The 22,588-nt window shown below is 48.6% G+C and overlaps 1 protein-coding gene across 1 annotated transcript; it reads right to left on the bottom strand.

Moving 5' to 3' along the window:
* Positions 1 to 11,362: 11,362 nt before the first annotated feature.
* Positions 11,363 to 22,017, bottom strand: Trappc3 (trafficking protein particle complex subunit 3). Its single transcript, XM_048434417.3, has 5 exons — positions 21,852 to 22,017; positions 14,259 to 14,356; positions 13,940 to 14,039; positions 12,927 to 13,109; positions 11,363 to 12,096 (listed from the first exon to the last, which is right to left on the bottom strand). The coding sequence occupies exons 1-5, from the start codon at positions 21,891 to 21,893 to the stop codon at positions 11,977 to 11,979; spliced, it is 543 nt and encodes a 180-aa protein (XP_048290374.1). The 5' UTR covers positions 21,894 to 22,017; the 3' UTR covers positions 11,363 to 11,976.
* Between the last annotated feature and the right edge of the window lie 571 nt (positions 22,018 to 22,588).

The following is a 22,588-nucleotide window of genomic DNA, read 5'->3' on the forward strand; positions in this document are numbered from 1 at the left end:
TCCCCCTCCCGTCTGCCCTCCAAGGGCCTCCCACTTTGCTGTCCCCCTGCCAAGGTACACAGCAGCCCCACCACTATTCGGCAGGGCCTCTCACCCCCACCCACTCCCAAGCCTGGGCCTGCTCTGTCCCACCCTTCAAATTGGGGGGCTACCAGGGAGGTCTTTGGTCTTGCTTCCTGGCCTGAGCCAGCCAGGGGGGAGTCAAACTGGAGCCTTGTTTGAGGAAGGGGAGGAGGCCTGGATGGCCGGACAGCTGGTGTGGAAACCAAGCTGAGATTGAGATGGGGGCTGAGCCCTCAGAAAGGGACCAGAGCTGAAGAGCAGGGATGGACAATGATACCACGGACTCTGGAGCTAGCCTGTCTGGGCTCAGATCCAAGGGCCACCACATCGCTGTGTACCACGGACCAATCACTTCTCATGCCTCAGTTTTTCTCTTTCACGGACTGCTGAGATCCATGTAGGTCCACGTGATCAGTGTGCAAATGACATGGACAGATAAGGGACAAGCTGCTGGGAAGGAGGCTCCCATAGGACTTCATGCAAGCATCCTCACTTAACTACAGATGCCACCCCCCTGACTGGGATGTCAACCCTGAGTCTCCCCCCCAAAAAACCCTCCATGTCCCCCAAGCCCCTCAGACCTGACTCAGTGCCACCCGCCGCTCCTGGTGGGCCCTTTCTCCTGCCTCGCCCAGTACTCTGCAACCAGCCTGGGAATGACTGTAGCGTTTGGGCCTTGACCTTGACCAGACTCTGTATCCTTAGAACTCACTAAGCTTAAAAAGCCCCTCATCCCTTTGGGCTCCAGCTGCCCAGCATCTAGCCTGCTGCCCAGAGGCTGAGCAGCCTCACCCTGACCTCATGAGGCTGTGCCCTCCTTGTCCACCAGACACTCATTTGCCTTTTATTTATTAGAACCAAAAGAACCGAAATGTCCTGGGTGATCCAGAGACTCTGAACTGCCGCCAGGCTCACCCCTGGGCCAGGCTAGGCCAGGCTCCTGACCAGACTGCCCAGCTCACAGCTAGAGGGTTCCACCTTTGTCTCCCTCTGGTGGTGTCTGGGCATCTGTGGGTCAAGTTCTGCCTCTGGCAACCTGCTCCATGGCTTGCTCTGAACCTTAATATCCTTAGCTACAAGAATCAGAAGCTAGGCCTGGAAAGATAGGTCAGTGAGTTCAGAAAAAAAAAGAAGAAGAAGGCTTCCTATGCAAGATTGACAGCTCAAGTTTGAGTCCGGAAACCACGTTTAAGGAAAAAACAAAACTTTCACCACACAGCTGCCCAAGATGGCAGAGGCACAGTCACCTGGCCACCACTGTGGTTATGCACATACTACTGAGCAGAATGGTGGTGGCTGGGCACTGAGAGGGCATCAGCACGTCTGGAAATTTCTACAGAAGCAAGTTAAAGTACCTGGCCTCTCTCTGAAAGCAGATAAACGCCAGCCCCTCTCGAGGCCCTTACTACTTCTGAGCCTTGAGCCGCATCTTTTGGTGCACTATGAGGCATGCTTCCGCAGGAGACCAAGCGAGACCTGGCTGCCCTGGAATGCTTCAGGGCATTGTACGGCATCCCTCTGCCTTATGACAAGAAAAGTGTGTGATGGTCCCTGCTGCCCTCAAGGTTGTGGAGCTGACGCCTACCAGAAAGTTGGTGTACCTGGGGCGTCCGGCTCATGAGGTCGGGAGAAAGTAGCAGGCAGCGATAGCCTTTCTGGAGGAGAAAGGGGAGGAAAAGCCAAGTGCTAGAGGAAGAAGAGACAGTTCTTGAGGCTACAGACACAGGCAGCAGCAAAGGACTTGGAGACAAGGAGGTCCTCAAGATCAATGGTCTCCTAGTGTGAGCTGAACTATTTGCTATTTGCGCCTCTTTTTGCACCTCAAGCTTCCACCACAAACCAGGAGTGTGGGACAAAAGGTGCCTTCCCTTCCTCACTGCTCTTGCGGGAAGAGGGAGCTTTGAGACAGCCCTGAGAGTGCACGCCTGCTTGTTGAGTTTTATTACAGTGTCTGAAATGAAAGGGCGATGGTACCTGTGACCCAGGCCTTCCTCTGCAGCTGTGAGAATGGGGGCCACACTGCTGGGCTGCAAATCAGAAGTGCACCCTGGGAAGACAGCCAGGACACAGGCACTGCCTCTGCTCCTTCCCAGGGCTGGTCAGAAAGCAATTTCCTCTTTCTTTCTTTCTTTCTTTCTTTCTTTCTTTCTTTCTTTCTTCCTTCCTTCCTTCCTTCCTTCCTTCCTTTCTTTCTTTCTCTCTTCTTCTTCTTCTTCTTCTTCTTCTTCTTCTTTTTCTTCTTTTGCTGCAGGGTTCTATGTACTAATAAACTATTTTACTTCTGTTTTGGTTTGGTTTTTCGAGATGGGGTTTCTCTGTTGGTTTGGAGCCCTGGAACTAGCTCTTGTAGACCAGGTTGGCCTCAGACTCACAGAGATCTGCCTTCCTTTGCCTCCCAAGTGCTGGGATTAAAGGTGTGCACCATCACCGCCTAGCAAATTATTTGACTTTTAAAGAAAAAAAAAGCCAATTGTGGTGGCATGCATCTGTGACCCTAGCACTATGAGGTGGCAGACAGAGACAGGGGAGTCACCTGGAAGCTCCTGGACCAGCTAACACAGAGTACAATGTATGGCAGAAAAAAGAGCGTCTGCCTCAAAACAAGGAAGGAGAAAGCCAAGCCTCTGATCTCCACAGAGACAGACAGACACACAGACATACACACACATGCAGATATAAACACACGGATACACACACACATGCACACAGAGAGACATACACACAGTCACAAACACACAGAGAGACATACACACACATGCAGATATACATACACAGTCACACACAAAGATATACATACACATGCAGACATACACACACAGATATACATATACATGAAGACATACACACAGAGACACATATAGACATACATATACACACATAAACATACACACATACATATACAGACATATATACATACACACACAAATAACTTTTTAAGTTGTTTTTTTTTTCTTAAGAGTTATAGGCTGACCAGTGGGGATTCACAAACTGTTCTAGGTCCGAGCAGAGGTATCGGATGGGATGGGTGGTTAAATGAAACCAGATCAGGTGTATAACCTTCCTATGTGGCCCCTGGCAGCACCTGAGCTGGCATGGGTCTCCTGGCTCGGGAGCAGGATGACGGATCAAGCAGACTTAGTTTGTAGTCCAGTTCCTCCTCTCTGTGACTGTGGGCCAGTGACCTCATTTCTCAAAGCTCAAATTTCTCCTCTATAAAGGAGGATAGTATGGGAATAGTCCTAATGGCTATGACACTCTGTGAGCACTTTGCCTGTATTAACTCAACTTAATCCTTAACAGCAACCTATGAGGTCAGTGGTATTAATGTCTCCACTTGGCAGATGGAAAAACTGAGGTGCAGGGAGCTAACTGACTCACTCGGTGGTCATGCAGATGAGAAGGAAGTGAGCTGGCTTCCCAAGGGACTTCCCCTTGAGCACTGTGCCTGACGGTAAACTGCCCATTATCTGAGGATATAAGAAGTCCGTCTATAAGTGTGAGCCTGGAAGGCTCCACAAAGAACTTGACCATTCTGGCGCTCAGCTCTCAGACTTCCAACCTTCAGAACTGTGAGAAATCAATGCTGTTCAGAGAGAGAGAGAGAGAGAGAGAAGGAGAGAGAGAGAGAGAGAGAGAATAATGAAGGGTTTAATAATCTGGTGCATGGTGATGGTTCAAAAATAATCAGGCACTGAATTGCAATAAATGTTAGGAATTATCATCACCAACATTTAATAACAGTTCGTGTTAAGGATTCTCATTTCCGTGACCATGGCTTCCATTTCTTCTAAATTTGTTCAGTTTTACCAATGTAACACTGCCCCCCCATCCCCAGCCATTCCAGTTGGAGCCTGTGGAGGACCTGAGGGAGACTTTCTCCTCTGCCACCCTTCTGTCTGGCAAACTGAGGGGAGGGATGTTTGCACAGATGTGTGGCCCGGGGCATGCAAATAGTCTGGGGAAAGGGGTGTGGTGCTGGTAAATTCCTGTTCCACCAGGGCCCACCCCAGACTCCCGCAGTCTGCTGGAGGACCGGACTCCTGGTTCCGAGGTTCCTAGGAAGTCCTCCATGCTGCTTTCAGCCATTTTGGTTGCCTGTTTCTCCACAGTTGGGGAAAATGGAGACCCCTTGTACACCTACCACATTCTCCCAGCTTCCACCCCAGGGGATCTCTTAGGTTCAGCTTCAAAAATCCCAGTAATGCTGTGGAAATTAAAGTTACCTTAACCATTCTAATCTTATAACAATTTTGCTTCAATCAACATCTAACTGTGACCACATGTGCCCAGACCACCCAGTGGCATGGGTGATGGTGGGGGGTGAGTTGGGATAGAAGGCAAAGAGAGGCTCCCAGGCCTGGCTCTGGAGGGCCTTCGGGGGTCGGGGATCTCATGGCCACTGCGTCTGTCTTCTGCTCTCTCCTGACCTGCCCACACTGAGCAGCCTTCCTCTCTCCTCATGCTCCCTGGGGCAGGCCCTCTACTCTCTCACAAGTTGGCAATTGTTCCAGGGGAAGGGCCAGGTGATGTACTACAGACAGGTGGAGGTTAGAGGCGTATTCTTGAGTAAACAATTTCTGAACAAAGTATTCCCTCTCTCTCTCTCTCTCTCTTTCTCTCTCTCTCTCTCTCTCTCTCTCTCTCTCTCTCTCTGTGTGTGTGTGTGTGTGTGTGTGTGTGTGTGTGTGTGTGTGTGTACATGCGTCTCCAGTGTACATATGCCATACATATGCCATGGTGTAGAAGTCCGAGGAAAACTCTGGTGTCCGTCCTTGCCTTCCACCTTGCTCGAAACAGGGTCTCCTGCTGTTTGCCACCATCTACCCCAGACTATCAGACCCACACCACTCCATCTGGATTTATGTGGGCTTCCCATGCAAATGTGAGGACCTTATCCACTGAGGCATCTCCCTGGCTCCGCATCTGCATTTTGGACTGAGTCCCTCAAATTATGCATCCGGTCCTGTGTGCTAGCATTGAGGCACTTATACTGGCCTGCTCTGGGGGACCAGGACACACCAGCAGCAGCAGCCAAGATGCAACACTAGCTACCACAGCCACCACGAAAAGCACTCTCCCCATGTGCATGTGCTGTGTCCCTGATCAAAGGCAAGCCCTTCCTTCTGCTCTCCTCAGAGGCTGCCTCTGCACCTCTCCCCAATAAAAATCCCACATGAGCTCTGCAAATGGTGAGACTCTGTGGTGCCCCTTGGCTCCAACCCACCAAGGTCACCTTCTACCACTAAACTATCATACTGTGCACCTATATCCCCACACTCCCCTTTGTGAGGACCTTTTTTTCCACGGCCGTACAGTCAGCACCCAGTCAGTAGACGTTTACTGAGCACATACTTTGCCCTGAGAAGCTATGCTTGGGGATACAGTGATGAGCAACATAGACAGATATAGCATCTTCACAAGACTGCCCTCTCACAACCCTGCCACACATATATATCCAGAGTGACTTTGTGAAACACTTCCCCTGTGACACCCGTAGTAATTATAACTGCCAACTAGGGAATACTCTGTATATGCCAAAAGCCCAGGTATTTTCTGTTTCACCTTTCAAACAACAAGGTAGGTGTTTTCATTCCCACTTGCCCTGAAGACACAAAGGCCCAGCATGCACACCAGATGTGCAGTCCAGTGGCTACAAATGACAGAACTGGAACTTGTTTATCACTTGCTTTGCTTGTTTTGGTTTTGGTTTTTTGAGGCAGGGTTTCTCTGGGTAGCCCTGAAATTCTTTAGACTAGGCTGGCCCCAAACTCACAGAGATCCACCTGCCTCTGACTCCCAAATGCTGAGATCAAAGGTGTTTACCAGTAACACCCAACAATTTGTTTTTGAGACAGGGTTTCTCTGTATAGCTTTGGAGCCTGTCCTAGAACTCACTCTATAGACCAGGCTGGCCTCGAACTCACGGAGATCTACCTGCCTCTGCCTCCCAAGAGCTGGAATTAAAGGTGTGTGCCACTATTGCCTAGTTCAATTTTTGTTTGTTTGTTTAATTTTATGTGTTTTGTCTGCATATACACCTGTGCAGTTGAATGCAGTGCCCAAGGAGACCAGAAGAGGGCATCAGACTCCTTAAGGACTAGAGTTATAGATGGTTGTAAATCACTCTGTGGGTGCTAAGAACTGAACCCAGGTCCTCTAGAAGAGTAGTCAGTGCTCTTAACTACTGACCCATCTCTCCATCCCCTATTTTCATCTGTGTGTGTGTGTGTGTGTGTGTGTGTGTCTGCAAATGAAAGCTATACGTGTGTAGGTGCTCTTGGTGGCCAGGAGCTGGATTCACAGGCTATAGTTGTAGACTATTGAAAAACCACACAATACAGGTCATGGGAAAGGGAACTCCAGTACCTAACTCCTGGTTTTTGTTTGTTTGTTTTATTTTCTTTTGTTTGAGATGGAGTTTCTCTGTGTAGCCTTGACTCCCAAGTTTTGGATTAAAAGTGTTTGCCACCACTGCTCTGTTAAATTTTTTAGTGCATAGTATTTTGCTTGCATGTAAATCATGTGTGCTATGGGCATATGTGGTGCCTGTGGAAGCCAGAAAAGGGCTTAACCTCTCTAGAAAGGGAGCTACAGTTGTGGACTGCCATGAGGGTGCTGGGAATTGAACCCAAGTCCTCTGGAAGAGCAGCCAGAGCTCTGGATCACTGAGCCATCTCTCCAGTCCTCTGGCTTTTACATTTCTTGTGTTTGTACACATACATGCATGTGCACACTCTTGTGTGTCACAGTGCATGTGTAGAGGTCAGAGAACAACTTTCAGAAACTGATTCTCTTAGCATGTGAATTTCAGGGGTCAAACTCAGGTTAGCAGGTGGCAGGTGTCTATGCATATGGAACTATTTTGCTGGCCTGAATCTACATTTTCTCCAGTCTTATTTTTTTTAAAGATTTATTTTTTATTATGTATACAGTGTTCTGCCTGTATGTAAGAGGGCACCAGATCTCATTATAGATGATGTGAGCCACCATGTGGTTCCTGGGAATTGAACTCAGGACCTCTGGAAGAGTAGTCTGTGTTCTTAACCTCTGAGCCATCTCTCCAGCCCTTTTCCTAGTCTCTTTGTTTGTTTGTTGTTTTTGAGACAGGGCTTCTCTGTGTAGACCAGAGGCTGTCATAGAACTCATTCTGTAGAGCGGGGTGGTCTTGAACTCAGAGATCTGTCTGCCTCTGCCTCCCGAGTGCTGGGATTAATGACATGCGCCACCTCTGCCCAGGTTACATTTTTATTAAATGGAAATATTCAAACTGAGTGAGGCGGCACACGCCTGTAATCCCAGCACTTGAAAGCTGACAGCAGAAGGACCAGGAGCTCAGGGTCATCCCTGCAACATGGTGAGTTTGAGGCCTGGAGCCAACCTGAGCTACATGAAACCTTGCCACGGTAAGATACAAACTAAAATTTTAAAGGGTCCAAACACAAACAAGCACAAGGAAACACAAACACTAAGAGACATGTACTAGACAGTGAAGTGTTCAAGTTCTGATTATTTGGGGTCAAATCCTGCATCTACCATGTATTAGCATGTACCTCAGTTTCTCATTGTGACATGGACTAGGGATCAGGTTGTCGTAATGCTCAGTGGGACCTGCCTATCCAGCACTGGCATACAGCCACTCTGTCCTACATGTTAGCAAGTGTTATAGACCATGTTTGTCCATGCTCGCATGTGCTCTCTTCTCAGTCCTTCCTCTGGTCCAACTCATTTGGAGATGCTGGTTTAGCTGACAGTCCCGGCCAGAACAATCAGAAAAAAAAACGGTTGATTCCCTGCACTCCCTGGGCTAACCTGGGCTAGCCTGTATGGTAAGAATGTGCTTTGAATACCATCCAAAGCTTCCTGGAGGAGGCCGCCACCTAAGCCAGGTAAGAGAGCCAGGTACAAGCAGGAGGACGCTGCCCTGTGCCCTGTGCCTTGGCTCCCTCCCCGGCTCTTTACAACACATTCCCCCCAAACTTTACTGCAGTACCCCCCTCCCTTCCCCACAGTAGAAACTTTCCTCCACTCCTGCCAGAGTGTAAATTGCCCCCAGGAATGTGCTGCACCCCACTGCTCCCCTAGCAGTGGCCAGCGGCTGTCCTGGGGTCAGGCCTGGCCCTGCATCAAAGGCTCAGGAGCGGTAACAGCAGTAAGAGCGTGTCTCCGCCTGCCGCCACTCTCCCCTCCCACCAGCATTGGCTTCCAAGGAACAGCACATGGTAGCACTTAAGCTCCAGGAGGACGGAGGATGCTTTCCCTACACCCCCACCTCCCACCAGCCACAATGAACTACTTGTTAGGAGACTATTTTAATTTTACTTAATGCGATTTCAGCTCCTGAGGCCTCTGCTGCCGTCACTTCTTGGACCTGGATGCCCAGTACAAATGGAAGGGAAGCCAAGCTCCCAGGAGGTGTAGCCTAAATTTGGAGACTTCACTGAGGTGGGGTCTGGGGCAGGAAGAGGACTGTTACATCAGGGTCCCGGGTTGGGGCCCTGGACTCCACTCAGGAAGTAAGGGGGACTGGTTAAGGGAGGGCTCAGAGATAGCTTGTACAATTCAGGAGGCCGGCTTGACTTTGGAGTGTGTGCTGCCAGACAGCCTGGGCCAATAGATTCTTCCAATGTCTTGAGTTTAGCAGGCAGACGATTAGCCTAGAGGCCGCGTGAGCTTTGTTGTTGGGTCCTAGGGTTAACTAAAGAAAGAGGATACTCCAAGCTCTGGCAGGCCTCTAAGATGTATTCCATCAGGTGCATCTTCTAGCATATTAAAACGAAAACAAAAACAAAGAGTCCAACAATCACTTCCCGGGACAGTGAGGTGGTGATCTGGAGACCTCTGGTGGCTAAAGGCTGCAAAGTATGACTCGTGCAAAGCTCTGCCCAACCAGCCTGACCTACAGGCTGTCCTTTAGCCCCAGAACTGCCCCGACTAGCCAGCATTTCCTGAAAGAGCCCTCCATTGTGTAGAGACATTGCTGGAAAAGACTGTACGGTGCACTGGGGGCGGGAGGGAGTGAGGAATAGCTGAGGGTGCCCGAAAAACATTCCATTAACCACAGGGGTGAACAACAGGTGAGGGGAGTTAGGAAGCTATTCTGTGGGAGCAGCCCCTCCTTCCTCTAGTACCCCTGGTGTGCACACCACTCAACCGTGGGCCTGTCGGTGGGAAAGACCGCTGAGAACGCCTTGCTCCCACAGCTTGTAAGCCCCATGATGTTTAAGTCATTCCTGGGAAAGGAAATATCCAAAACTTCAGACTGAAACGGTTGCTGGGCGGCAGAACGTGGCACATGGAAAGGAACAGAGAGCCACCGGTCAAGGAAAAGGGCAGGGCAGTTGACCTGTACCGCCCACAGCTCTTCCTGCTGTCCCAACATCATCTCCTCATCCCCTTCATTCATTCATTCGCATCTTCATTCGAATCTGGAATGACAGGCCCCAGCATTATGTATGCTGAGTGTGAGCATTCCAGTTACCAAAACAAAGCACCCAGCTATAGGATCCTAGATACTAACCGTCCTCCCTCAACCTAGGGAAATAACCATGATATCACTCCCTGGGCCTGGCCCAGCTGGGAGGCAAGTCTTGTGCAAACCACCTCCTTGCTGAGGCCCTAGAACCCTGATCCTGTCCTGATGAATCCAGCCATGTTTCCAGCCCTATGCACCTGTAACTGGCTCTCTTCAGGCCTACCGAGGAAAGCCTTGAGTCAGATTTCCCAATAACTTCCCCAAGTTCAAAGCCTAGGCTGTTCCAAAGAACTGGCCTAAGACAACCTTTGCCTCCTTCCTTTAAGAGCTACCTGTCGTCCGGAGAGGCTTAGAGGTCAAGATCATTGGATGATCTTCCAGAGGCCTGCAGTTTGATTCCAAGAACCCACTGTGTGGCTCACATGCAGACAAAACACCTATACACAAAAATCAACTTTTTTAAAAAAAGATTTACTTATTTATTATGTATACAACTTTCTGCCTCCATGTATGCCTGCAGGTCAGAAGAGGGCACCAGATCTCATTACAGATGGCTGTGAACCACCATGTGGTTGCTGGGAATTGAACTCAGGACCTCTGGAAGAGCAGCCAGTGCTCTTAACCTCTGAGCCATCTCTCCAGCCCCACAAAAATCACTTTTAAAAAACATTAAAAAAAAAAAAACACAAACATCTGGGGTCAACAAGATGACTCAGGGGATAAAAGCATGTGATGCCTCACACACCTGATAGGCATTTCATCTCCAGAACCCAGGGGGTGAGAGAAACCAACTCTACAAAGTTGTGCTCTGATCTCCACAGCAGATCACAGCATGTCAGTGCACGCACACGCGGACACACACACACACACACACACACACTACAATTTTAAACACCCATCTAGCTCTGGTGAAATACCAGCTACTCAGCAGACTGAAGCAGGAGGATCACAGTTCAAGGCCAGCCTGGGCAACTTAGATCTTCTTGTAAACAAGGTTTTGTTTGTTTGTTTGTTTGTTTGAGTTTTTTGTTGTTTTGCTTTTTTTTTTTTTTGAGACAGGGTTTCCTCTGTGTAGCCCTGGCTGACCTGGAACTCACTCTATAGACCAGGCTGGTCTCGAACTCAGAGATCCACCTGCCTCAGTTTTCTGAATGCTGGGAGGCACTACCACCCCTTACACACACATACACAAATCCCATACACCCTGCAAGTTAAGTTTTTTGGAAAGGCGATTGAGGAACTTGGTTTGAGCACAGAGGTGGAGCACTTGCCAAGCACGTGTAAGGCTAGGTTCAATCCCATGCATCCAAAGTAAAGCTATCCCAAGCTACAAGTGCTAACCCCAAGTGTTAACCCCGAGTGCTACCCTAAAGCTAACCCAAGTGCTAACCCGAGTGCTAACCCGAGTGCTAACCCTGAGAGCTAACCCCGAGTGCTAACCCCGAGAGCTAACCCCGAGAGCTAACCCGAGTTCTAACCTGAGTGCTAACCCCGAGTGCTAACCCCCGAATGCTAATCCCGAGTGCTAACCCGAGAGCTAACCCGAGAGCTAAGCCTGAGTGCTAACCGGGCTTCAGAACAAGTCAAGAACAGGGCCTTTGTCTGTCCTCGCTTCAAAGCCTGGTGTCCCTCTACTTGACAGCTTTATGACCTCAAGCAGCCTGACCTTGGCTCCTCCATGAAAACAGAATTACCAAGCAGAATGTACTCAGAGCAGATCCAGCATCTGCCTGAGTGCTGTGAGCAGGACCCGGCACCAGGGCTCACACGCTCTTTTCTCCTCAAACTCCACATGCTGAGCAGAAGGAAAACACGACAGGACTGGGATTTCACTCAAGAATGTGTCTTTATTGACGAATTTGTAAGAAAAAAGGATGGACCCTCCGTAAAAAGAGGAGATGTTGCCTCCAAACAGCAGGGAGGAATGAGACCTGGGTGGCTTCCCAGAAGCCGGTGCTTCCGGCATGACTGGCTTCCGTGGCCTGGCAAGACTACAGTGTGTCACTACAGCCAACAATTCCTATCCACCCCTTCCCAGCGTTCTCCCTCCCCTACAACCCAAGGCTCCCTGCAGCCATTTGCCAATGGAGTCGTGACAGTTCAGGGTTAGGTGTGTCAGGCTCGTCTCTTCATGGGGTCAAAGTGGGTTTTGCTTTGGGAAATTCACAGGAATGTAAAATGGTTCAAACTCTCCTAGTCCAGCCAAGGGCAGGTACCTCCTGCCCCTCTGAAGGGAAACGAGCAGAGAATCCCCCTTCTGAGGTGCATACTTGTACGGCAAGCAAACTACCAGTCTGCTCTTTATTAGCATGGAGAATGGAAATAAGGTTAGAAGAATATATAACATCGGCTTAAAAGTCACTGAGTTCCAGGGGCAGAGGAGCGCCCACCTTGCTCATCCCTGCAGGCTGCTCCTGCCTGCCCCAAAGTCCTAGAGCTGCTTATTCTTCTCCAGCCGGGAGATTGTCTTCAATCCGCCTGATGAACCTCATCCTGATTTCTGTCACACCATCTCCCTTCAGAGTGTCCTGGACAAACTTGGCTTCCACAGCCATCTGAACCTGAGGAACAGAGGTGGATATCTAACCACAGCCTCTGAGGAAACCTCAGGGTGAGGCTAGATCAGAAATGCCCACGGACACATGTGTGTGTGTGTATATATCTGTGTGTGAAAATGACAAAAATTCACTATATAAACTATGTAAATGTATGAAACTTCCAAACTTTTTGCTTGTTTTGTTTTCTGTTTTTTGAGACAAGGTTTCTCTGTGTAGTCCTGGCTGTCCTGGAATTCCCTCTACAGACCAGGCTGGCTTTGAACTCACAGAGATCTGTCTGCTTCTGCCTCCCGAGTGCTGGGATTAAAGGTGTGGCCACCACTGCCCAGTTCCAAACAATTTATTTGAAGGGACAGATTCCCACAGGGACAGGGTTGCCAGCCCCAATATTCTAACACCGAAGACAGTGGCCTCGAACTGGATGTGATGTCACTGACCTGTAATCCCAGCACTTGAGAGGAAGGGGCTGGAAGCAAATCGAAGACAGCCTGGTCTACATATTGAGCAAATTGAGTCTTAAGCTAATTAGGACTGGTGTGAGGCTGTCTCAGGAAGGGAGGGAGGGAGAGAGGGAGGGAGAAGAAGGAAAAGAAAAGAAAAGAAAAAGGTAAAAGGTTTCGGTCCACTTAGGACTGTGGCCCAGGAAACCCCTGGAATGGCTGCTCTCCACTGCTGATGGCAGCACTCTCTCAGCGTTGACAGGAAGGGAGGTGTCTGCCTTGGATCCTGTCTCAGCTGCACTATGTCCCTGGACAACAAGGGAGTAGGGAAGCCAAAGCCTTTCAGACAAGCATTGACCAAACAGCACCAAGCTCAGAGAGAGCTGCACTCACCATCTCCAAAGCGCCCCGCAGCACCCCACACAGAAGGTTTGAGTAAATAAGGGATGAGTGGCTATCGGGAAGTTCCACGAAGTCCACCAAGGGGTTATTTTCCAGGATGAGGGAGAATTCATCGCCAGCTGGGCTCCAGTTTGTGATACTTGGAGTGATGCCTAAGTACATCTTGAATGCCACCTGTCAGGGAACATACACCAGCACTATGGGGAAGGGTGACATAATTATACAACTGGGAAGGAGTCGGCGAAAAGTGACTTAGGACAAAACTGTGGCCTCCGAATCTTTATAGGAATCTGGGGAAGAAAAGGGCCCATGTAGGACTCCATCTCTCCCCTCAAGCATCACACAATGACAGGCAAACTCACTGTCCGCCTGCATGTCTCACAGGAAGGGCAGCTGCCTTTAACTGAAATCTGAATAAGGAGTTATTTTTGCTTTATTTCTATTTCCTGGAGACAGGGTCCCACAATGTGGCTCAGGCTGGCCTGGAGCTGACTATGCAGCCTACATTGGCCTTGAATTTGTAGCAATCATCCTACCTGTATCTTCTCAGTGCAGGGATTATAGGCCTAAATCACATCTGGCCCAAAATGCATACTCTCAAATCTCCTGGATACTCTGCTACACTTTCAAAATGGAGGGATTCGGGCTGTAGCTTCAGTGAGACAGACAGACCTGCTGTCTGTCTGGAGGTAGGTCTTGCTACAAAGCGACGGCTGATGGAGAATTCAGTATGGAGATGACCAGATGGGCCACAAACTGTCTGTGACCCTGCTTCCTGAGTGGTCACGGGCATGTACTACCCAGCTACACGGGGCTATAATGCACAAGAGAGACCCCAACCACTCTCGCCTCTTTCATAATGTTATTTCCAAACCTCCAGAAAGGCTTCTTTGGTCCAGAAAGCTACCTAATCAGCCTTTCAGGAGATTAAGGGAACAGTGAGAGTGTTAGGTAGTGCTTCCAAAGGCAAGCTTCAGTGGGGCCAGGTGGCCCAGGTAAACGACCTTGGCAATGACATCCGCAGTTTCCCGAAAGTCATGACATCTTCCAACATTTGAGCGTGCCAAAAAATCTTCAATTAGTCGGACTCCAATGTTATAACCCCTTGGAAAGAAATCAGAGAACAGACCATTAAGGGGGTCAAAATATGTAATGTCTTACATATAAACAAATTATCTTCTATCTAAACACAAGACTGTTGTCAGCTAAAGAAGAAGATGGGGATAATGCCCAAACACCCTCATAAGTGAGTTCAGAAGAAACTGTACCCAAATGTTGGCTTCACAGGACAGCACACACACTCTTGGGGTGAGGCTCACTCACATTCTGTCCAGCTGCTTATTCACGTCTTCATCATTTTCATAGTCCTTGCACAGCTGGGTGACAAGAGCGCCATAGGTCAGGGTGAACAGCTCAGAACTCTGGAAGAGATCCAGAACACCATCAGGACCCGGCAGCACGAGGAGAGGGTCAGTGAGGGTCTAGATTAGTCTGGCTACAACTCCTGGATGCAAGCAAAGGCCACCCGAGTGCCTGTGTCTGGAGGATCTCACCCCTGTGGAGTGGCCAGTGTGACAGGACTACAACCACAGCCACTATAAATTGGCTAGGGATGTCACCTCTGCCAACACTGTCTGCCACAGCGTGGGTCACCTGAACCCGGAAAGGGAAGAACAGCCACTCACTGGATTATGTAAAAGATGGAACCAACACAGACTCTTTCACACCACCCTCTGTGTGTTGGCAGGTGTGACCAATGGCTTCCCCATGCCTTAGAGCAATTGTTCTCAACCTGTGAATCATGGCCCCTTTGGGGTCAAATGACCCTTTCACAGGGGTGGCCTAAGATCATTGGAAAAAACAGATATTGACATTACGATTCATAACAGTAGCAAAATTACAGTTATGAAGTAGCAATGAAAATAATTTTATGGTTGGGGGTCACCACAACATGGGGAACTGGATTAAAGGGTCACAGAGTTAGGAGGTTGAGAACCAGGCCTTAGAGTGTTCTGGCATGGGGTTAAGCTGTAACCAAGGCTTGGGTTCTCTGATGCTCATGGGAAGGACTGGTGACTGAGGGACTGGGTTGGCAGGGACGGAAGTCCTAGAGAGCCCGTTCCCCCGGAGACAGTCTCTCCTCAAAGTCACCAACATAGGGAAAAATTAGTGATCCTTTTGACACACTGCTAAAATATTTCTAAAAGTGCATAAATTTAAAAGGAATACAATATGGGCTGGAGAGATGGCTCATAGGTTAGGAGCACTGGCTGCTCTTCCAAAGGACCTAAGTTAAATTCCCAGCAACCACATGGTGGCTCACAACCATCTTTAATGAGATCTGGTGCCCTCTCCTGCCATGCAGGCAGAACACTGTAAATATAATAAATAAATAAACCTCAACAAAAATAAATAAATAAATAAATAAGAAGAAGAATGCAATAGTGGAGGGAGACTACCTCAGTTAAGGGTTTTTTCCAGAGCACCCAGATTTGGTTCCTAGGTAGCGCCCACATCTGGTAGCTCACAACCACCTGTAACTCCATTTCTAGGGATCCAACACCCTCTGGCCTCAGCAGGCACCTGCATGCACATGGTGCACATAGACTCATGCAGACACACACACATACACAAGATAACAATAAATGATCTTTAAAAATAAAATAACTGGGCAGTGGTGATGCATGCCTTTAATCCCAGCACTTGGGAAGCAGAGAAAGGCGGGACTGTTAGTTCAAGACCAGCCTAGTCTACAGAGCAAGTTCCAGGACAGCCAGGGCTACACAAAAAAAACCTGTCTTGAAAATAATAACAACAACAATAATAATAATAAAAATTTTAATTACATTATATGTGTGTGCGTGCAGATGCTCATGTGTGCACTGGACATGTGTGCTAGGTCAAAAGACAAGCTTGGAAAGTAAGTTCTTTCTTTCTACTACATGGTCTCGTCTCCAGAGATCAAACTCAAGCTGTCAGACTTGGCAGCAAGCACCTTTACCCCGAGCAAGCCATCTCAGCAGCCCATGCATTCTGTATTCCTGGGACACAAGACTGATCCAAACTGGGTTCTATCTATTACTGTGCTGGTTAGTCTCTTTTCACCTTTGTTATCTGGGAAGAGGGACCCTCAGTTGAAAGAAATGCCTGCATCAGATTGCCTATAGGTAAGCCTGTGGGGACATTTTCTTGATAAGTGATTTTGAACATTTTAAGAATATTTATGTGTGGGGGTGACTCTAAGTATGTGATACCAGAATAAGAACACCAGGACTGGGCTGGAGAGATGGCTCAGAGGTTAAGAGCACTGACTGAGTTCAATTCCCAGCAACCACATAGTGGCTCACAACCATCTGGCATGCGGGCGCACATGGAAGGAATGTTGTATACATAATAAATAAATAAAAATTAAAAAAAAAAAACACCAGGACTGCTGCTGGCAGGAGAAAAGGCACTGTTGGGGCTAAAATGAGAAGTGTGTTTGTTTGTGGTGCTGAGGATCAGACCCAGAGCACTGGGCAGATCAGGCAAGCACTCTGCCTCTGAGGGATATCCCCACCCCTGAGAAACGTATTAACAGCACATTTAGACCAATGGATTCCCACGGAAATAAGGCTCAGCAACAGCAAGAATCAATCGATCGATCAAGATCATCATCCTGCCACTCCTTCTGAAGAGAGGCTTGTCAGGGGTGGAGGAAGTCACTCTGTGAATCCAAAGTATCAGCCCCCACGCATTATCTCATAAAAACTCAGTAAGGCAGACCGGTAGTAATCAATCCATAAGAGATACTGAGACCAGAGTGAGGAATGATCAGCTCGAGGTTAAACAGCTAAGTACTGAAAAAGGAATCTGGGGGGACAACACCGGAAGGTATCCCAGGCACACTGTATCCACTTTATCCCACGACTGCAATATTAATAAGCCCCCTCAATTAAAACAAGTCTTAGATGCACTAGAGGCAAAGAAAATCAATTTGGGGAGCAGGAGGCTCTCTGAATTCAGCTAAAACAGTCAGACCAAGGCATCTCCAGGAGATCATTTGCCAAATATGGCAACTGAAAGGAAGCTATTAAGGAGGAATGATTTTTTAGTAAAGTCAAGGGTTTGGCACTAGACTGGCCTGAGCATGAATGGATGGAGGCAATCCAGCAGTTACCAGTCCGGAGAGTCGGCACGAGTGCATTAAATCAGGAGAGCTTTCCTTCCATTATTAATGAGTCCTTGGATGAACTCCAAGAGCCTCCACCCACCATGATTGCCAAATCATATGCAAATCACACTGTGATGAAGCTCCTAACGTGCAGCCCCCCCTCCATTTGCCAGTAAGAAAAGGCAGGGAGGGTCCTGGACAGTCATGCTCACTGCCACAACACACGTGTGCCTGGAATCTGGGAATGGAGTCCTGACTCAGTTTATCCACATCTTCTATTAATACGCAAGTCTGTCTCCAGCTTCAATTATTAATCTAGCCTAGAACAACGAGTAACATGAATGTATAACTTAAAGGTCTTTATACTTTTAAAACAGAAGTGGTACAGAGCTGGAGAGATGGCTCAGTGGTTAAGAACAATAGCTGCTCTTCCAGAGGTCCTGAGTTCAACTCCCACATGGAGGCTTGGAGGCTCACAGCTGTCTATAGCTCCAGTCTCAGGGGATCCAATGCCTCCTCAGGCACCAGACACACGATACAGGGTATGCAAACATACATGCTGAAAACACATACACATAAAATAAACAAAATAAATTAGAAGTGGGGCTATGGTATGTCAGGGAAGGTTCAGTAAGGTGGCATTTGTTTGAAGACCCGACTGTACGCAGACAGCCAGTGACAACATCACTTGAGTACTGTCAGCGTTGTATATATTTTCTTTTTTCTTTTTCTTTTCCCTGGAGACAGGGTTTCTCTGTGTAACAGCTCTAGCTGTCCTGGAACTAGCTCTGTGACCAGGTTGGCCTCAAACTCCCAGAGATCCACCTGCCTCTGCCTCCTGAGTGCTGGGATTAAAGGTGTGCACCACCACCGCCCGGCTACATACATTTTCAATTAATCCTCAGAACAGCCCTATAAAGTCAGCGTATCTACTACTACCTTATTAAAGTACAAAACTTTCAAAAGATGTGAAGCTGATGCTCAGAACAGAGAAGAAACTGAAGATGGGGCTCAGGGGTGGGCCTTGGCCCAGCATTAGGCCCTGAGCTCAATCCCCAGTACTGGGTGTGTGCGCATGCATGCATGTGTGTGTGCAAGAGAGAGCAAAGAAGCAATAAAACAGGTCCCAGTCCCAGCCAGCACAATATCCCTGTTGTGGAGAACATTTCAGTCTATGTCACACATGCTTACTAATGGTGGGGTCTAGGGCTTCTTCTCTGTATCTACCACAGCACCTAACAAGGAATTTTGTACATAGCTGGGGCTCAGGTAAAGCTTGCTGGACAGGTAGACTGTTTCATTTGTTTATTTGGAGACAAGGTTTTACTATGTAAGAGTCTTGGCTGTCCTGAACTAGCTCTGTAGACCAGACTGGCCTCCAACTCACAGAGATTCACCTGCCTTTGCCTCCCGAGTGCTGGGATTAAAGGTGTGTGCCATCACCACCCAGCCCAGATGGACTGTTTCTGTTAGCTTGGACTAAAAACAGCAGGCATCAGACATCTGAAGGTTTATGTGAAATACAGTAACTACATGCTCAAGGCTGGGCTACCTGGAAGAGGGCAACTAGAGGGGTACTGCTCCCCAACAGAGAAAAGAGGAGCATGTCAATTCTAGGTACGTTGACTCAGTAGGCAGAAGCACCTGCTGCCATGCCTGATTACCTAAGTTAGATTCCCCCAAACCCACACGGTGAAAAGAGACAGACTGACTACTTCAGGCTGTCCTCTGACCTCCACACAAATACTGTGGCACAGCCCCCGTGCTGGCGAACTTTACATCAACTTGACATAATCTAGAGTCATCTGAAGGGAGGGAAGCTCAACTGAGAAAATATCTCCTTAAGATCTCACTGTAGGGCACTTTCTTGGTTAACGGTTGACGAGGGAGGGTCCAGCCCATGGTAGGTGATGCCATCCCTGGGCTGGTGGTCCGGGTTCTAAAAACGAACAAGCTGAGCAAGCCATGATGAGCAAACCAGTAAACAGCTCCCCTCCATGACCTCTGCGTCAGCTCCTTCCTGCCTCTAAGTTCTTGCCCTCACTAATTTTGATGATGAGCTGTACATGAAATAAGTCCCTTTTTCCTCCCCAAGTTGCTGTTGGTCACGGTGTTTCATCATAGCAATAGTAGCCCTAACTGAGACATCCCCAGCAAATAAGTAAACCTATGCAAGAAAAGAAAGGTAATAGCTAGGTATGGGGGCACATGCCTGCAACCTTAGCACTTGGGAAATTGAGGCAGGAGAAACAGGAGTTGGAAGCAAGCCTGGGATCGGAAAACCTTGTTTCAAGTACACACACACACAGGTGGTGATGCACACCTTTAATCCCAGCACTTGGGAGGCAGAGGCAGCTGAATCTCTGTGGGTTCCAGGCCAGTTTGGTCTACAGAGGGAGTTTATGGTCAGCCAGGGCTATACAGAGAGAGCCCGGCTCAAACAAATTAAACAGAAACAACAATATCAGTACTGATTTCAGGAGAAAACAAGATATGAAGACTAATGAATACGTATCTCTGCTCCTGTCTACCAAAGAAACACCATCCCTTAAATTTAACACTATCCCATCTAATCTTAGTACCACTGTCCCCACGTCCAGCGAAGGAAACTAATGACCAACAAAGAATGCCAAGGAACACATATGTACTTTTTCCAACTTGACATTGTTTTCTAGCTCAACACTCTCTTCAACTATTGTTACTTCTTCCAGGAATCAATCAATCTCTCTCTCTCTCTCTCTCTCTCTTTGTATGTGTATTGCTTAGCTACATCCTCAGTCTCCTGAAAGCAATTTTCAACTTGTAATCCACAGAGTATATTATTAAGAGATCCACAAATCTCTGGAAGATGCAAACAAGTGTATTCATATGATGCTGTGTTTACAGTGCTAGGATCAACCCCAGCTTCCGTCACTAAGTCTGTGTATTTAATATGTGTGTAGAAATGACTCATTGCTACCATTGGTTTCTCAAAAGTGGTCTGAGAGAGAAAAGGTTAAGAACTGTCCTGGAGCCAGGTGGTGGTGGCACACGTCTTTAATCCCAGCACTCGGGAAGACAGGTGATCTTTGTGAGTTCGAGGCCAGCCTGGTCTACAGAGCAAGTTCCAGGACAGGTTCCAAAGACATAGAAACCCTGTTTCAAAAAACAAAACAAAACAAAAAACAGGTCTGGAGGGCTGGAGAGATGGCTCAGTGGTTAAGAGCACTGACTGCTCTTCCACAAGACCCAGATTCAATTCCCAGGATCCACGTGGTAGCTCACAACTGTCTGTAACTCCAGTTCCAGGGAACCTGACACTCTCACACAGACATACCAACACCAATGAATGCACATAATAAATAAATAAATAAATAATTTGATTTAAAAGAAAACAAACAAAAAACTAGCCTGCAATAAGAGAGCTTCCATTCATGGTGGCTGTTCTTGGTATCAGATGGGAAGGTGTGCGGGGAATCTAATCATCCTGGCTAGAGTGGAGAACCAACGAAGGTCCCCTCATCAGAGGCAGCACGCAACCTTAGACTGTGCAGCTGGTTTCTGGTGAAGACAGAACTCATAGTACCTAGCATATGTCCTGCCACGGGGTTACATGCCAACCTGACGCTCTCTACCGCCAGGACTCCCCCTCTCCCACCTCACTCTGTTTGTCTGTGTCTGATAAAAAAGGTTTCAAGAGGCCCAGGTTGGCCTCCACCCTGGCTGAGGATGACCCTGAATTCTGATCCTTTTGCCTCTACCATCCCAGTGCTGGGATTACAGGCATTCGTGACCAAGCCTGGGTTTTTGTTTTTGTTGTTGTTTTGTTTTATTTGTTTGTTTCGAGACAGGGTTTCTCTGTAGCTTTGGAGCCTAGCCTACAACTCACTCTATAGACCAGACTGGCCTCAAGCTCACAGAGATCCGCCTGCCTCTGCCTCCTGAGTGCCAGGATTAAAGGCGTGCTCCACCACTGCCAGACACCAAGCCTGGTTTATGTGGTGCTGGGAATTAAACCTGGGGCCCTGGACATGTTAAGCAGACAGACACTCTATACCAACTTGTGCTACTGGAGCTACATCCCCGACCCCATTGTTCAGTTTTCAATCCCAAAACAAAGCCATGGCATGGAATGTTCTGTAAAATAAACTAAAGAAGCCAGCGATGGAGAAAACCGATATCTACCTTACTCTCTGACCCAGCCAGCGTTTGGGGATTATATTCTGTCCCACTACTCCCCGCATGGGAAAGGAATCACAGCAATCCTCCCTTCTCCTCTCAACCATTCATTAGAGAGGCCACCCCCTAATGTCTCAGACGGAAAGTTCCCTTCTGACAAGGTCACTATCTAAGCTAGTTCAGAGCACAGTGAGAGACTGTGTACTCAGTAGTCTGAAATATTCACTCTGCAGTTGGAGAAGCATGGGTTCAAATTCTAACTCTTCCTCGGTGTAAAATTGGGTATCACACAACCTTCCCGAGCTGTGAGAGGCCATAACATTATCCACCTGGTAGGGTTAACTCACACAGTAAGAGATCAGTAAGTGGTTGTTACTGTTACTGTTACTGATTGCCGTCGCTGTTGTTGGTCTAGCACCGAGTTGCACTCGACCTCCAGCAGGGGAGGAAACTCAGGGGTCCTCCAACCCGCCCCGGCATGGGATTTCCCCCATCCCACAGTTCACAGCAGGACCCTCTGACAATCACTCGGAGCGCCAGCACCAGGCCCTTTCCCAGGAAGCTTCAATGCCGCCAGGCCCGCCAGGTCACGCGCTCAGAGTTACCATTTTTTTGCTCTCGGTGCCACGGTTCGCCTGCCTCGACATGGTGCCACTGCGCAACGCCGCCTCGCCTCAAGTCGTCACAGCCCAGAACCTAGACCCCAGCAGACACCGATTCAACCCAGCCGCGGCCCCTCAGCCTCTGGGACTGAACGGCCCCGCCTCACCGCGCCTGCGCAATCTGGCGCGAAGCACTATGGGACTTGTGGTTCGGCCCGACCAAAGTCCGACTACAGCACCCGACTGTCCTACCGGAAGTCCCGCCCATTGTTCAGAGAGCGCTGCAGCTCCCCGAGAGCCTCGGGCTCCGGCTAGGCTGTGCCATTCTGGCCGCTAGGTGGCATCCGCACCTTATGATAGTCCTAATTGTCCACAGCGTCCTCATTTCCCTCCCCCACGACTGGCTCTGAGAGGCTGCGAATTCCTCTCTCCCGGCTTGGTCTTGGAAAGTCCCTGTTTTGAACTGGCTTCATCTGTCGCTGCAGTTCAGCTCCAGAAGCTCCCAGGACGTCCTGGAAAACTAGCAATGGCTCACACAGAGATCTAAGTTCATTATAAGAAGTTTGAATGACCACATCCTCTGTGTCAGGCTAGTTAATGACTTTCTCTTTAAACTGCCATCTGTTTCCAAGCCCCAAAGGCAGCGCAGCGCGGCCCTGTATCCTACCACCTGTGGCCTAATGAGCCAGTCTTTGAAATAAAGTCCGCTTGTCACTTTCTCACGCTCCCTTCCCGAAAAC

The sequence above is a fragment of the Myodes glareolus genome, chromosome 3 (genome assembly GCF_982192425.1).
Source record: "Myodes glareolus chromosome 3, mMyoGla1.1, whole genome shotgun sequence".
Classification (NCBI taxonomy): domain Eukaryota; kingdom Metazoa; phylum Chordata; class Mammalia; order Rodentia; family Cricetidae; genus Myodes; species Myodes glareolus.